The 15,412-nt window shown below is 41.4% G+C and overlaps 2 protein-coding genes across 6 annotated transcripts in view; both read right to left on the bottom strand.

Moving 5' to 3' along the window:
• The window catches only part of srebf2 (sterol regulatory element binding transcription factor 2), a 597,702-nt gene that overhangs the window by 9,400 nt on the left and 572,890 nt on the right, over positions 1 to 15,412 (bottom strand). The window lies entirely within an intron of this gene.
• The window catches only part of LOC125879911 (RNA binding protein fox-1 homolog 2-like), an 80,975-nt gene continuing 67,299 nt past the window's right edge, over positions 1,737 to 15,412 (bottom strand). For 3 of the 5 annotated variants that reach the window (XM_049562074.1, XM_049562073.1, XM_049562075.1), the window contains 3 exons: positions 10,157 to 10,257; positions 9,507 to 9,582; positions 1,737 to 6,720 (listed from right to left, as the gene is read on the bottom strand). In XM_049562074.1, coding sequence (XP_049418031.1) covers positions 6,676 to 6,720; positions 9,507 to 9,582; positions 10,157 to 10,257 — 222 coding nt within the window. In that variant the 3' untranslated portion in view covers positions 1,737 to 6,675. Of the gene's footprint in view, positions 6,721 to 9,506; positions 9,583 to 10,156; positions 10,258 to 15,412 lie in introns of those variants that run through there. The other 2 variants (XR_007447989.1, XR_007447988.1) reach the window with 2 other exon arrangements.

Here is a 15,412-nt window from a genome sequence, read left to right on the forward strand (position 1 = left end):
CACGAATCAATTAGTTTTTTTAATCAACTAGCGTTACAGCTCTTCATTTCTTGCAAGTTGACACTTAATTTCCCCGATGATCCACTTCAACAGAGCCAATCTGACAGCATCCAATCAAGTCGCAGGAGAGAATCATGACGAATTAATGCCACGTTATTAAGCCACAGTTAGAAAAAATAATACCAAAGAAAAGTCTGGTCGCATACAAAAGACCTTTTTACACAGAGATCACATTATAGAGCGGCTACAAAGCCCCTTCTTTATACCACCTTTGTATTTTTGCACAGAACCAAATGACAGTGGCATCATGCCACCCCAGTGTGCGATTTTAAGACGGCATGCCGGATTCATGGAAGAAAAAGGGGCGTGAATAGCCTGACATGAAACACAACAGCGTTATCTCTAGTGTGACATATAGGGCTGCAGTGATATACCAGTTGCAAGATATACTGTAATATAAATGTTGACTGTTATCATACTATGAACATTTGCTTATCTACAATATTGAAAAAAATTCAACTGGACTTAAAAATCTTTTTACACATACTTCTATTAAGAAATGGTTTCAAGTTTCAATTATAGTAATAAAAAGTTTGTTCAACCAAAAACCAAAATAAAAATAACCCTTCTGTTTTCATTCCTTTGACTGATAGCAAGATAAAGTCTGTGATCCCGTGATACTGCAATATTTTCTGAGGCCATTATCGTATTGTACCGTTGCAACCCTACATACAACATACACGTCAGCAGCTCTTTCTAAACAATAACAACATTGATATATGGTAGCTGATCTCATTCTCTGCTCAGACAGTAAGGAGCTCCAGGACCTTAGTGTTTTCCCAATTTTGCTGTTCTTCCTCTTCGAGTTAGTCGCTAACTGCTAGCAGCTACTTTTTAAATCTCCCCCAGAAAGTTGCACACACATCATCATAACTTAACACCCGTGCGACCCACGACCCCATCCTGCTGGTCTCCCATTTATTTGGACGTTGTTTTGGCGCTGTTACTACCTCCGATGCCGGCTTAACGGTGAGAAAACTCTTTCCCACCATTCCATGACTGTACCTTTTATACACAACACATTTAGGTGGCCTGACGGTGTGAAATTCCTGCCTAGAAGAGGCAGTGTAAAAAAAACAAAAAACAAACTGCAGAACCAAGGATCAAAAATTTGAAGTTGCACCAACAACGGTAAATCGAGGCTAATATTAACATAATAAGCTAATGCTTAGCTAATGTTAGCTTAAAAGTTGAGTAACTTATCAAAGTTATTTTGACAAATAAATATAAATTTTAAAAATCATCCATCATTTCTGGAAATTGAATATATTTTCACTCTGTTATTAAAATGGCATTACTTTTGGTAAGAAGCGCATTGTGACTTCTTTAAGACTCGAAACTCAAAGTCAACACGGTCTCACTCTGAAGTCGCTGAAATTCATTGTTTGGGTTGTGACTTTCGGCATCAGACACCGTAAAAAACCAAAGCTGCCCTTTAATGTCAGCATGATACGCAGCCAGTCATGTTACAGTTTAACGTCAACAACCAACGCACCCAGGGTACCTTGCACATCGTACCTGGACATGTAAAGTCCATGACCAAACGTCAATATGTGATGAGGTCGGAGTGAGAATGTGTTGTCAAAGTTCAGGACTTGGGACTTGAGTGCAAAGACTTGAGACTTATTTGTGACGACTTGGTCCCACCTGTGGTAGTAAGTATTGACAGACCAGTATAAAAACCAAACAGTTTATTTATTATATACATTCAATAATAATGAAGAGAATAAACAGAAGGCAGACACAAGGATGGCAAAATAAAACATTGTGAGAAAATACATGTCACTTATTGAAAAAAAAAAATCACTTGGATAAATGAGCTTTTAAGAGCATGTGACATTAAAAAAAATCCACATGCAATTCAAACTCATTTATGAAATCCCTGTACAAAGGAAAAAAAAACCTCCCACTGGGTTGACTCGAGCACAGTGCAGGGGAGTCGGGGTCAGCGGCTGAGGAGAACTTGTGTGTCTGCTCCAGCGCGGCTCTGCGCTCATTTCTGCAGCCTTCCAAATGAGATTTACTCCAATTAGAAGAGACAAAAACAAGCAGAGGCGACCCGCAGGAGTCACTGCAGCTGCACCACGGTGGCTGCTCAATAACATTTACACCACCTCAATACAAGCTGAATGAGCATCTCTGTGGGCAGGTACATAGTACAATACACCGTAGCAGCTGCTGCCACATCACCAGCCTTACAACATCTTAAAGGAACACTTCACCCACCGAGTAATTATTTGTAGATCAATTACTCACCATGTGTTGTGTTGAATTTGGGAAGAAAACACTGTTTTTCTCGCTTGTCCCCGCAGTGAACAAACAAAGACATTTTGTGATGAATTGAAGTCATAGGGGGCCGCGTTTAACAACAGCAAAACTACATCAAAACATCCATTTACAAACTCTCACAGAACTCCTGCAGTATAATCCACGTCTCATCTATCCAGTCGTACACTCAGTACTTGAGAAAGCCAAAACAGAGAGCCCTTTCCTATGACGAACTGAACTGAACTCTTCAAAGCCAGACTCCACTGACAAAATCACTAATTTAACCTTGCTAAAATAAGGGAGCTGCTGGTGTACCACTGCCTCGATCGCTGATTTGTCTGTGTTACTGTGTGAATCCGGTGCTTTGCAGAGTTAGTTCTGATTCATCAAAGTCACAATAACACAAACAAACAAATCAATCAAGGCAGTGGTAGACCAGCTGCTCCTGTGTTCAGTGAGGTAAAATTACTGATTTTGTCAATGGAGTCTGGCTTTGAAGAGAGCATAGATGAGTTTCACTTTTCCGTCAGCTCCCTGTCAGATCAGGGTTGTCGGTTTGGGAAGTGCTGAGCGTACGACTGGATAAATGAGACTTGGATTATACTTCACAAGTTCTGTGAGAGTTTCTGAACTGATATTTGATATAGTTTTACTGTTGTTAAACATGGACCCCATGACCTCTATCATCAATCACCTTCTCAGTTTTTGGATTCTTCCTTCACCACATACTAAGGCTTCAAGTAGTGATAATTTTCATTGTTTGATTTATTAGTTTATTATTTAAGCAATTATTCAATTAGTTGTTTGGTCTATAAAATGGCAGAGAACAGTGAAAAATGTCCATTAGTGTTTAACAAAGCCCAAGATGACGACCTCAAATGATTCGTTTTGTCCAAAACCCAAAAGATACTCAGTTTACTGCCACAGATTAGCAAAGAAACCAGAAAATATTCGTATTTAAGAAGCTGGAATCAGAGAATTTTTATTTTTTTGTCCCTAAAAAATTACTCAAAGCAGTTAATTCACTATCGAAATTAGTTGTTTGGGCTATAAAATGTCTGTCGGTGTTTCTCAAAGCCCAAGATGACGTCCTCAACTGATTAGTTTTGTCCAAAATCCAAAGATAAACAAGAAATATTCACATTTAAGACGACGGAATCTGAGAATTTTGCTTATTTATTCTTTAAAAAATTACTCAAGGTGATTAATCGACTTTGTTAATTTTATTAGTCGACAACTAATCCATAAATCGTTGCAGCTCTACTGTGGAGGCATGCAAGAAAAACAAAGTTTTCTTCCCAAATTCAACGCAACACGGTGTGAGTAACTGATCTACAAATGATCATCCTGTGGGTGAAGTGTCCCTTTAAAGTTGACTCATCATTAGGTGGGCCTGTGTCGTTAATGTTATCGTTTCTGAGATTTATTTTCATTATAAAAGCAAACCACGGGTGTAGACATACCAAATTAAACTTTACGCATCTGATATGGCTGGTGATTACCACGGCAACCGCAGAGGCACAGAGCAGTGATAACCCAGATTATTGAAGCAGACCGAATCGGCTTCCATAAAGCGACTGCGGGCCACTTGCTTCTCCCCCTCCCCACACTGAGACTCTACCGGACCTTCGCTGAGATTCCTCGTCACTCCTGTCGCCTCGCATCACATAACATCCGCGTCTCTTTCTTTCTCCTGCTTTGTAAACACCCCCGTCCATCCTGATCTTCCTCCTCCAGCACTATGATTTGAATTCATGCACAAATGAAATCTGACTGACGCCCTTCCTCTCTCACAAAAGCATGCATAGCAACACTTCTGATAATACTTGTAAGGAATAATAAGACAAAAACAAAAAAAGAAGAAGAAAAAAAAAAAGAGGTAACGCGCGTCAAAAATACTCATTGGACCTACTGCACACATTTTTCACAATCATACAAAAACAACATCACCCGCCTCGCACTGTCCGCTCCGCCCTGAGCGCACTGTACCCCCTGAAAAATTAAAAAAGAAGAAGAAAAGACAGCAGGGGACGTTGTTATCCTGTCAGCTCATGATTAATGGCTCAGCTCCTCACCTTCACCATCACCGCCACAATGTCCCCCCACTAACCACCCACACACTGTTTCATTGTTCACAAGCTGGCCGCTGCTGGGCCACAGGGCGCCTTCGACATTGTGTGGACGCTTCCCCTCCCTTGTCTTCGCCTGTAATTTGGCCCTAATGGCAAATGTAATTCAAAATATCCGCTCTGTCTTTCTGCATATCCCTCATGACTCCATCTGCTCTGATTCCCCCCGTGTGCAGCAAACACCTCCACGTCCACACTTTCACGTGTTATAAAAAAAAAAAAAAAAATCCAATAAATTAGTGTGTGAATTTTACAGGGTTGTTTTTGTGTTTGTCCCAAAATTGCTGCAACCTTTAAAATGTGTTCTCTTTTCTCTGTTCTTTCTCTTTTTTTTTTTTTGTAGACGCTGCTTTAATGACATATCCCAGGGCGCTGTTTCAACACTGCACTGAAAAACACAACCCACAGATTAAAAAAAAACAACAACAAAAAAAAAACACAACAAAGTAAAGGCAACAAAAAAGTCACAAAAGTAAGAAATACATCAGGACCAAAAAAACAAAGGGCTTTCTTCAGAAAATCTTTGGAACCAAAAAGGCAAATAATAGCAATAACAACATAGTGAGAGTATATGGAGACGTGATACATACAGGACAGAGACTTGGTGTGTAAGTTATTTGATGACGCCTCCACACGGACTGATATGGAGAACTTTAAAACTATTCAATCCCAGAGAGAATAATGAAGGATTTAAAATTACAAAATGATGCAGACACGTTAAAAATGATTGAATATAAATAGATAAACTCTCATTACTTCACCATTACGATCTCTGTTTCAAATGTGTTCTAATCTGGGCTGTTCTGCTGGGATCTGCCGCTCCGTTGAGCTGAGCTGAGATCAGACAACGTTTCCACGCACAGAGCAGCCCGAAGCCTGGAGGCAGAATATATATCTCAATTGGCCAGGAGGGATTCCCATTTGGCTGACTGGCAGATGATTAGCTTCCCGTGTGGGTGTTCCCGCTTCAAATCTAGTTCATTTGTGTTCGATGGGTTCTTTTGTCCATCTGACCCGTTCGCTCGCCGCGTCGCCGCTGCAGCTGGAATGTCTGATGGTTTTAAGGGAGACAGAGAGAAATGGGCCGAGTCCTTTTTTGGAAGAAGTGCCGAGAGCAGATCGAGGATGAGAGGGGAGGGGAGGTGCGCTGGATTCTCAAAATGGACACAGGGTCAAACTGAATCCACGTCCCGTCTTAGTGTTTGCAGTTACAGTAATAAATGTGTCGACCAGCAATAAGGACAAAAGAATGGCTCCGTCGCCGAACGCGTCCACGTTATATATGACGACAGTTCTATGCAACTTCTTATCAATGGCAGTAAAACTAAATACGTGAGAGAAAAACTGAGGTAATGCAGAAAAAAAGTCACTTATTTTTTTTCCTTGTCATTTTTTTTTAATTCTTTTTTTTTTGTGTGTGTTTCCTTTTATTTGGGGGGGGGGAGGGGGAGTGAAATGTTGGAAAAATGACAAAAAGAGAGTTTTCCCATGCTGTGGTTCATGTTGCCAGGACAACAGTGGTTTCTGTCAGTCAGAGGCTGAACGTTCCAGCTTTACAAAACAACATAATAATTCCTACATCTTCTGTGTCGAGCAGTCCGAGTTTCATTATTACACCGTGACGCTGAACCAGAGGGACGTCTCTGCTGCAGCTTCACGGCAATGTAGTGTTTAAAAACTTGAGTACCTTTTATAGTAACGCTGTGCTGTGGCATCAATCTGTGCAGGCCGTCACTAGAGGAGAACGTAGAGGAAGCCGTATACTTGATGTTGAAAGTGTGTGTACATGTCTGATTAGGTTTTACAGGGCAGTGGATATACTGTAAGTTCAGAAGGAGAAAAAAAAAGGTGTCACACAGGAACAGCAGTCGCTCTCCCTCCAGGTCCCGTAGTGTTTTAAAAACCGTCCTAAATTGTGCCCCGTGGTTCAAAGTAGCAGGCTCCGGCTTTTTCATGTGGGAGACACTCCTGGCAGTTTAGTCATTGTTTCCGTGTCAGCGACAGACAGAAGAGTACAGAAACAGAGTTTGAGTTGATGATGTGGCGAATGACCTCTCTCGCCACGGACGAAAAAAGAAAAGAGAAAAAGGAAAAAACAAAACACATGAGTTGTCACTAGAGTCCGCCTGCAGAAAAATGGAGGGGAGCTGCTGCCAAACAAAGAGCTTGAAAAAGGGTTTTGGAGCGATGTGAAATTCCTCGGGTGTGATTTGTGGTTTTAGTAAGGAGCGAACCTACTGTATCCTGCCCGGTATAAACTGGCCTGAAAGAGACAGAAGGGACAAAACAGTCATCACGTGGAAACATGGAGTTACAGCTACTGTTGTGAAACATTCTGGTCTACACAAATCCATAAACAATACATTTAACCTCCTGAGACCCGAACTTCTGTTTGGTATGCATTTTTAATTCCTCCTAGCTATTTGAAATCAGTAGGATCCGATGATCATAAAAACACTCAACATCGTGAGCGATAATAAAGTCCCAATGTCCTCAAATTTGTTGCCACATCAAACTACAAACATTATTAATCATAAATAAATATGTTTCAACCATAAAATGTGATCAGGTTTTGGAGCTTGTCCCCTTTTGTGTCGGGATCAGCTGCAGACTGACTTGGCAGAGATGGCTGCCATCTTGTTTTTACATGGATTAGTGTACTGTGCTCTTACTGCCACTAGATGGCACAAAAGTGTCCATGAACGAGGACAACAGGTCTGAGTTAAGTAGAAGGAGGTAAATGACTGTAATGTGTACATATTTCATGCTTCGAATTATGGTAACAACAATTTAACATTCACAACCAGATCAACCAGTGGGTTCCCCAGGTCAGAGTCACTCACTGGACCCAGTTTTAGAACAAAAGAATATTAACTATCTGGCAAAATATACAAGATAAGAAGTGTTTTCAAGGAGCAAAAGCAAAAAGCAGTGCCTACTAGAGTAACAATAGGAGTAAGATAAGTACCATGAGTTACTAAAAATGAACTAAAATGGTGGATAAAAGCAGACTGCACCTGATAATCAATGTTATTTTGGATATGATGTAAAAATGAGAAGTAGTATTGCACATGATTTGGAGAAAATTAAGAGCTTAAAGCAGGATTTATACATCTGCTCTGCGTCTATAGAGAGCCTACGCCGTAGCCTGACATGCACCTCCCCAGAAATGTAACTACATGTCACAGCAACACAGACCTCCTGTCTGTTTCTGTAAGCTGAAACCATTTCCCTTAGAGGAAACTGAGCTTTTATTTACTTTAATTTCACAGATAAGAAACAACAAATTGTGAAGACAAGTCTTGTGTGTGATTTATCCTGGCTTCATGGGAGCAGAGGAAATCTCTGTTTGTCGCTAGGCTAATTTACACAATGTAAAATGCCATAGGCTGGCGCTAATAACGTTAGCATGTTGTATTTGTTTGGAAAACGTATTTAGTATAAGACAGTTGTTTTGTCAGTGAACCTTGTGAGTTGTAATGGAGCCAAAATCTGTAATGTTACTTTTGTTAAGTGTTGCTGTTGTCCCTGGCTTCATATGAGAAGAGGAAACGTCCGCTAGCTGCTAGGCTAATTTATACAATGTAAAATGTCGTAGGCTTGTGCTAATAACGTTAGCATATAACGGTAGCATGTGGGGAAAATGTGTCCAGATAAAGACAGAGCTGCCAAGCATCACGCTTTGAGTGTGACAGTCACGCAATTTGACCCATTCTCACACCACACGCCACACTTGACATTTCTCACGCTTATATTTCCCCATTCAATACTCTATATTTATTTTTTTATGATAATAAACTTTGGTCCTCGCGGCTTGCCGTAGTTCGAGTAACTCTGATTGACTGACCAAGATAATCAATCCCAGACCAATCCATCAGTCCTTTGTGCCTAAATCTAACCAACCACGGAAGCCACCACGCAATATAAACCAATCAGAAGCAACGTAAGGCGGGTCTTGGTGTCTCTAACTATCTTTCACACACAACAGCGCCGACATTTAAAACCCACTCGATGTTCTTCTGCTTGCTAGAAGACGGACAGTAGGTAACTACCCAATTTTGTTCACTGTTGATTCGCTGTTTCTCCTTGAGTTTCCTAGTTAATATGTAGGCTACTGTTTTAAGGCTGCTATAAGTCTATCATTGTCCTGTATTTGTTGCAGAGCTGTTTAACATTTATTTGCCTCTTCTCTTGGCCAGTTCACACTTGAAAAAGAGACTCTAACGTTAGTCTCAATGTGTGTGTGTGTGTGTGTGTGTGTGTGTGTCAGAGTTACAGACTTGTAAATATCAATTTAGACCCCCCTAAAGCAGTGTTTCTCAAAATTCTAAATTTCAAGGTCTATCCTTAACTCTGACAGTGTACAAATGGAACCATTTGTACACTGTCAGAGTTACAGACCTTGTAAGGGTCAATTTAGACCCCCCTAAAGGAACCCACAGAGTCCCTGGAATCCACTTTGAGAACCACTGTAAAACTAGCATTAGGAGGCCACAGTGCACGGAGAGCCGCTGGCATGGAGGTGAGGACATCAGTCTTAAGGTATAAATCGACGTTAAAACAGGCCAAATCGATGTTAAAAAGGCCAAATTTTTTCCGAACGCATCATGACACTAAAGTCTCACTCTTGTCATTTTCTGAAACTTGGCAGCCCTGTAAAGACATGTGTCTGTGAATGCTGCGAGTTATAGTGAAGCTGATTTATGTACTTGTGTTTGAAATTGTCTCTATTAAGCCATGTTTAATGTGTGTTTAATGTGTGTTTTTAATCAATTAAAGATTACAGCACACGACAGAAACCCTGCCGCCGACTAGTGTTTTGGAGGTGTAACTGCATAGCGACACAGACACACCACTGCACAAGTATAAATGCTCACAACAACTTAGGCTACTTAACAGGCTACGGCGTAGGGTCTGCATAGAGCTGACGCACAAGTATATATCCCGCTTACCACGTGCAAACCATGTCTTAAACCTGCCATCTTTAAACATACGACTCATTTCTGTTGCACGCTGGTTGTGTTTCAGAGCTTGTGTCAGTGTTCTCACCATGGCTCCGACTCCGTAAGCAGCAGCAGCTGGAGTTAAAGCGTGGTAGGGATCTGTAGTGTACACGCGGCCATAACTAGAATCAAGTCAAAATCAAATCACGTTTATTTATATGGCACAATTAAAAACAACCGCAGCTGTACAAAATAAAAGAGTGACACACAAATATATAGCGATATAAGATGTACACAAATATAAAACACATATGAAAGTCTGAAGAAAACACTGTTTCAATAAATCATCAGTTGATATGGTTCAACATATTCAGGATATTATGAATGTATAATCAATAATGCTGATTTGGCTCCTTCAGCGTGCAGCCATTCAGGTGAGCGTTACACTGAATCTAATCTCCTCCTAACACACAAGATTACATTTCACGGTTAAAGTCTTACTGGCTTTCACTCTTATCTTTTCCATCCATTAGTGCTGTGTTACTGAACATAAATGTCCTCATACATCTCATAATCCCATTACCAGTATTGTCTGTTATCAAAGAACCTTGGTATCAAGTATTAACCCTTTGGATTCCTCATTATTCCTCCTATCTGAAACTCATCTCTGACTCTACAGAGCATCTTCACTCTCAGGTGTGTGTGTGTGTGTGTGTGTGTGTGTGTGTGTGTGTGTGTGTCCTGGGATGAACTCACCTGTCACTGTAGGCAGCAGCTGCGGCGGTTGCTCCGGTTACGGCCGCGGGCTGGGCGTAGCGATAAGCAGCGGCGGCGGCAGCAGCAGCAGGGTAGCCTCCCTAAAGACACACACATACACACACACAACAGATCTCATTCATATGTCTCTGAGGAGGACAACACCTGGACTAAGGTGTGTGAATGAGTGGGGGAGGGGAGCGCCATATAGAGACAGAATATACTGACATTTCATTTTAATAAATACTTAAATATACGCATAAATATTTGTGATTACTTTACGTGATTATCTCCATTTTGTGAATACTGCACAATGATTACTATTTTCTTTTTGATTATGTGATATTTAACACAGAATTTTAAGGTAAAATGAGAAAATATAGCAAATAAATTGTACAATAAATTCAGAGATATTTTATTTCCCAGTTTTCAGTAAAAAAATAACTTATAATAACTTGGCCTGTCACCATAATTACTTTTAAACCAATACTAATAAAAAAAACCCAATACAACACCAAGAGGTAACTTTTGATTATTATTATTTTTTTTTTTTTTCCCCTTTAATAACAGGATAGTTTGAAGCATGAAGGGTGGAGACAGAGGGGACCACATCAAATCAAACCCTCAGCCGCTGCTGCAAGGACACTGCCCTTAGTCACTGGACGCCCGCTCTACCCACTGAGCTACTGGGCGCCCCGAACTTTTAATTAATTAATAATTTTAATTCTACACACTGGAATAAAAATCTGAAAAAATATTTATCAAATTTGTAAAAAAGTAATTAACACCTATTAATATATACAAGAAAGTATGTATAAAATTTTAGTACCTTTATGGAGTAACCCAGAAATTGCTCAGTTTGAGAAAAATTTGTCAGACAAAAACTAAAACCAAGTGATGCCTCGTGTGACCTAGGGCGTCTATTGCCCTAGTTTTTGCGCTGTGTGCTGCACCATTGGCCCCAGTCGGCCTTCATGGTTTTTTATTTTTCGGCCAGTTCAGCATGTTGAATTGGAGGCGGAGACATTTATCAGAAACAGTTTGTAATTGTTTGTTTCATTGGTCGCCAGCCCTCGTAAATATTCTTTGCTCTTACATCGGGTTGTGTTGTTAATGTGCTAACTGGCTAACTAGTGTCTGACGCCTGCTGGTATGGAGAATTATGTCCTCTCACACAGGTGCAGAACATACGTGCTAGCCGGCCGTTAGCTGTTGTCTTTGCGATGTGTTCAAGTTCCATATATGGCAACGCAACACTCCGCCTTTGTGGGGCTGGGCGATATGTCCTGAAAATTATATCACGGTATTTTTAGGCTGTATCTCGATACATGGTAAATATCTTGATATTTTTTAAATCTCCTCAAGAGCACTTCATTAATGCCAGGACTGGGGGAGAAAATTATTAATATTTCTGACCAAATCACCCTCTCTGATGCAAAAAAAAAAAAAGTAGGGAAGATTTTTTTTTTCCCCCCAAAAAAATATTCTCGCAGAGAGATTTTGATCAATAATCAACAATAATGTGGGTCAAAGCCAGCATTTAAACAAATAAAAATTCTGGTAAGTTGATAAATGTACATCACTTTACTATAACCTTTAGAATGAAGGAAAAAACATCATTTATTTCATACGACGATCCAACGATAGCCAAAAAAAATGATATGTAGTCTCCTATTTCGATAACGCTGCACTTTTGATGTCACTAGTTTAGTGCTGCACGATTAATCTAATCGCAGTCGCGATGTCAGGCTGTGCGATTACATAACCGCGTAAAAGGCTGCAATTTGCGATTTAATGTAAATCAACGTTAACGTGTGTGCCTGTGAACGTGACTGCCACTCCTGTAGAGTGTGGAGTGTGTTGACATCACGCCCACAAGCTATCCTGGTGTGTGCAACACAGGCTCGTTCCGCTGTTGGTACAGTGCCGTGCTGGGCTGCTGTGTGAGCAGCGTGTTTGACTGCGCTAAGTCTGTTGATGGTCATTTACATGTCAGGTCAGGTCAGTGCCCCCTAATATAATGTAGGGGAAACACTGAATCAAGCAAGAAGACTAATGATACCATTTATGTGTTATATTGTAATCGCAATCGCAAATCATGATATTGTCCACTCAGATCGCAATTGCACATTTTTATCAAATCGTGCAGCACTACACTAGTTCTTTGATGTTGGTTTGGTGTGTCTGAGCCTTAAGTGGCAAGTTCAGCCAAGCTTTGGAACAACGCAGTGACCTTCTTAATTCAGCCAGTGTGCTGCAGTCGGCTCCCGGCGAAGGCCAGCCTATGAGTCAGGGGATTTGCTGGTGGATTTACAAAGTGGAGGGTGAAGTTTTTGGAGGGTATAACTATGAACCACTGACGTTTTGGTTTGTTGCCAGGGGTTGGCAAGATAACGACTACCAGGATTGTGCCTCTTCCACTCCAAAAGTGCAGCTGCAGGCTACCTGTGAGCTACGCTGTGGCATCTTTGGAGTGTTGGAGTGTGGTTTGATTTTTCTCGAGGTGGAAAGAAAAAAAAGGGAGAACGCTGCACCAGAGTCTTATGATGGTTGGGAAAATCCCTGCTGTTTATTATGGCATCATGTTGGCAACATCCTTATGTAAATTAACACGCTTCAAAGACAACAAAGTGTCCATATGTCATATGATAAGTCGATATTGTAATTATCGTGACAGGCCTACTGATAACATTTCCTTACATATACTCTTTGTATTCCCAAACCTGAGCTGAAATACAGTGTGCGTCAGTATATTGCATTTCTGTATGGGGAGAGGTGGTGGTGTGGTGCTGGATGTGGGACAGGAGTGCTTTATCAGTGAGACAGAGAGAGAAAATTGGACTGTCGAGGTTGAGTTAGATTGTATTATTACCACTACGGGAGAGGGGGAGGTAAAACAGTGGAAGACAAAATGTTCAGGCCATATAGAAACTCATTGTCTCGTCAGGACAGAAAGATAATGATCGGATGTGTCAGGAGAACGCCTGTGAGTACAGTATGAGGACACTACAGGAGTCAGAGGTTCTAGTGGAGACACATTATGACAAAACTGCATTTGTTGTTGTTATTATTATTATTATTTGTGTTTCTTCAACATGAATTCAGGAGACAGAAACAAAGAGAGGAAGATGGAAATAAAAAGGTCACACACACAAACACACCCACACAAGCCTATGCTGACTAAAAATCATCTCCTCACGCTGAGACTGCATGCATGACCCAAATTAAAATCCAAACCTACTCAGAAACAAAAACAAACAAAACACAACACCACTGCATTTGGACCTGATCAGAACAGAGCACAGCAAAGCACAACAGAAACACCCGGCATTCTCCGAGACGCCTGCAGGACACGGAGCGCAGGCGGAGGGGGCGGGGCAGAGAAAACAGGGTTATTAGGGAGCGAGAGCAAGGCCTTGTGGGTGAGTGGAGGGAGAGGAGGACATGGAGCAGTAGTACAGTATGTCCGCATGCAGCAGCTGATCAGCACATGCTTCAGTAATCATCCTGGAAGGAGTCGGGGAGGTTAATTCAGGAAGAGACCATGTTCTCCGCTTCAACATCCCATGCTAACACTGACTGGACCTTTGCTGCAAAGGGGTCCAACTGGGGCTTTTCACGCTGTGCGTTACAAGAGCGAAAGTAGGCAAAGGCAGCGGGGACTTACTTCCAGCTCTCTACTGCTACCATTGAGAAGTTCAGCTCAACCATGGTGTAATTGAGTTGCAAAAGTCACTGCTGTGTCTCGTGCTGTTACAACCACAAGCATTATTTAAGTTTCCATGACTGTCCATCGGATAATGCTCACGATCAGATGAGACAAGAGGGCCAAAGTTATGTCTGCAGTCTTCCACATAATAAGGAGGATAACTTTTCAACCTCAAAGTCCAAGGACATCTTAAAAAATGGGGTTCGGTTCAGGCCTTGGAAAGAAGCCAGTCGGCGTATAAAAGACGGCCGCAGAGCAACTTGGTGATGTCAGAGTCAGGCTGTTACCACAGCAGGTGAAGCTACCGCCCCTCACCCTGACCATATGCTTCACATCCTCAGCCTGGTAAGTTCAAAGGCCCAGACACACCAGAACGTTAAAGAGTGAAGGCCTTTGCACGCTGAGGCCGTTTTTTTTGGGATGCATTTTTTTAATCCCTCATGCGGAAAAAATCATCACGCACAGAAACCGATTTGTTTTGTTGCTCCGTTCATTGTGAAAATTCGCAAAATGTGACAAAATTAAAAGACTCTCTTTGCCTCTCTCCTCTGGAGTTACCTATCTGACTGTCACCACTCCCTCCCTGTCTTTCATTTGGCACTGCAGCTGCATGAAGGGCAGATCTGTGCGGTTCGCATCCTCCTCCTCTTCATCCTCATCCACCTCAGTATTACTATCCAACCTGTTGAATGTGAGCTGTCTGAGTTATCAAATGATTCTGTGCGCCCTGTTCCTCTGTCTTGTCTCAGCTGTGTCCCACCGCCACATTTTCTTCACTGATACTTGGTCAAACGTCGCTAACGACTCGGATGGATGCGGACTCAGTGTGGAAACGTGATTGACACAACGTGAGGTATTTATTTGTAGACGTGCAACAATTTCAGACGAAAGAAACGGACTCAAAGGCATTAAGTGACGATAAAGGCTGACTGTTGTGTCGCCTCATGTTGCCTTTGTTGCACTTGAAGCTAGGGCTGCAACAATCAGTCGACTAATCGACTATTAAAATAATCAAAAGTACTCCAAAATACTCTTATTGCAGCTTCTTACGTTCAAATATTGGCAGCTTTACACACTCTCCCATGACAGTGAGCTAAAACCCTTTGGCGTGAGAATGAACAAGACATTAGATGACATTTTTGGGGCGTTTGGGAGAGACAGACCGACATCTTTCAACATTTTAACACATTTTTCGATAAAATGATTAGTCGACTAATCAAAGAAATAATCGACAGATTAGTCGACAATGAATATAATCTTTAGTTGCAGCCCTACTTGAAGCCAATGTCCAACTAGCATGTATGTTTTGCGCCTGCGCGAGAGAAAATAACTCTCCAGTGCAGAAGGTGGAAGTAGTCTGAATTTATCATTCAAAAAGGGAAACCGGAAGACAGACATGACAGATTTAAAGACGCTAGTTAGCCAGCTAGTCGTTAGTTTACTTTCCGCACTCCTGTTTCTCTTCTTGTGCACTGAGCTGAACTGATTTCAGGCACTGACGGGCAACAATTCAACATACTTTTTTGGCCGAGAAACAGTCGACAAGG

The sequence above is a fragment of the Epinephelus fuscoguttatus genome, linkage group LG19 (genome assembly GCF_011397635.1).
Source record: "Epinephelus fuscoguttatus linkage group LG19, E.fuscoguttatus.final_Chr_v1".
In the NCBI taxonomy this organism is placed as follows: Eukaryota; Metazoa; Chordata; class Actinopteri; order Perciformes; family Serranidae; genus Epinephelus; species Epinephelus fuscoguttatus.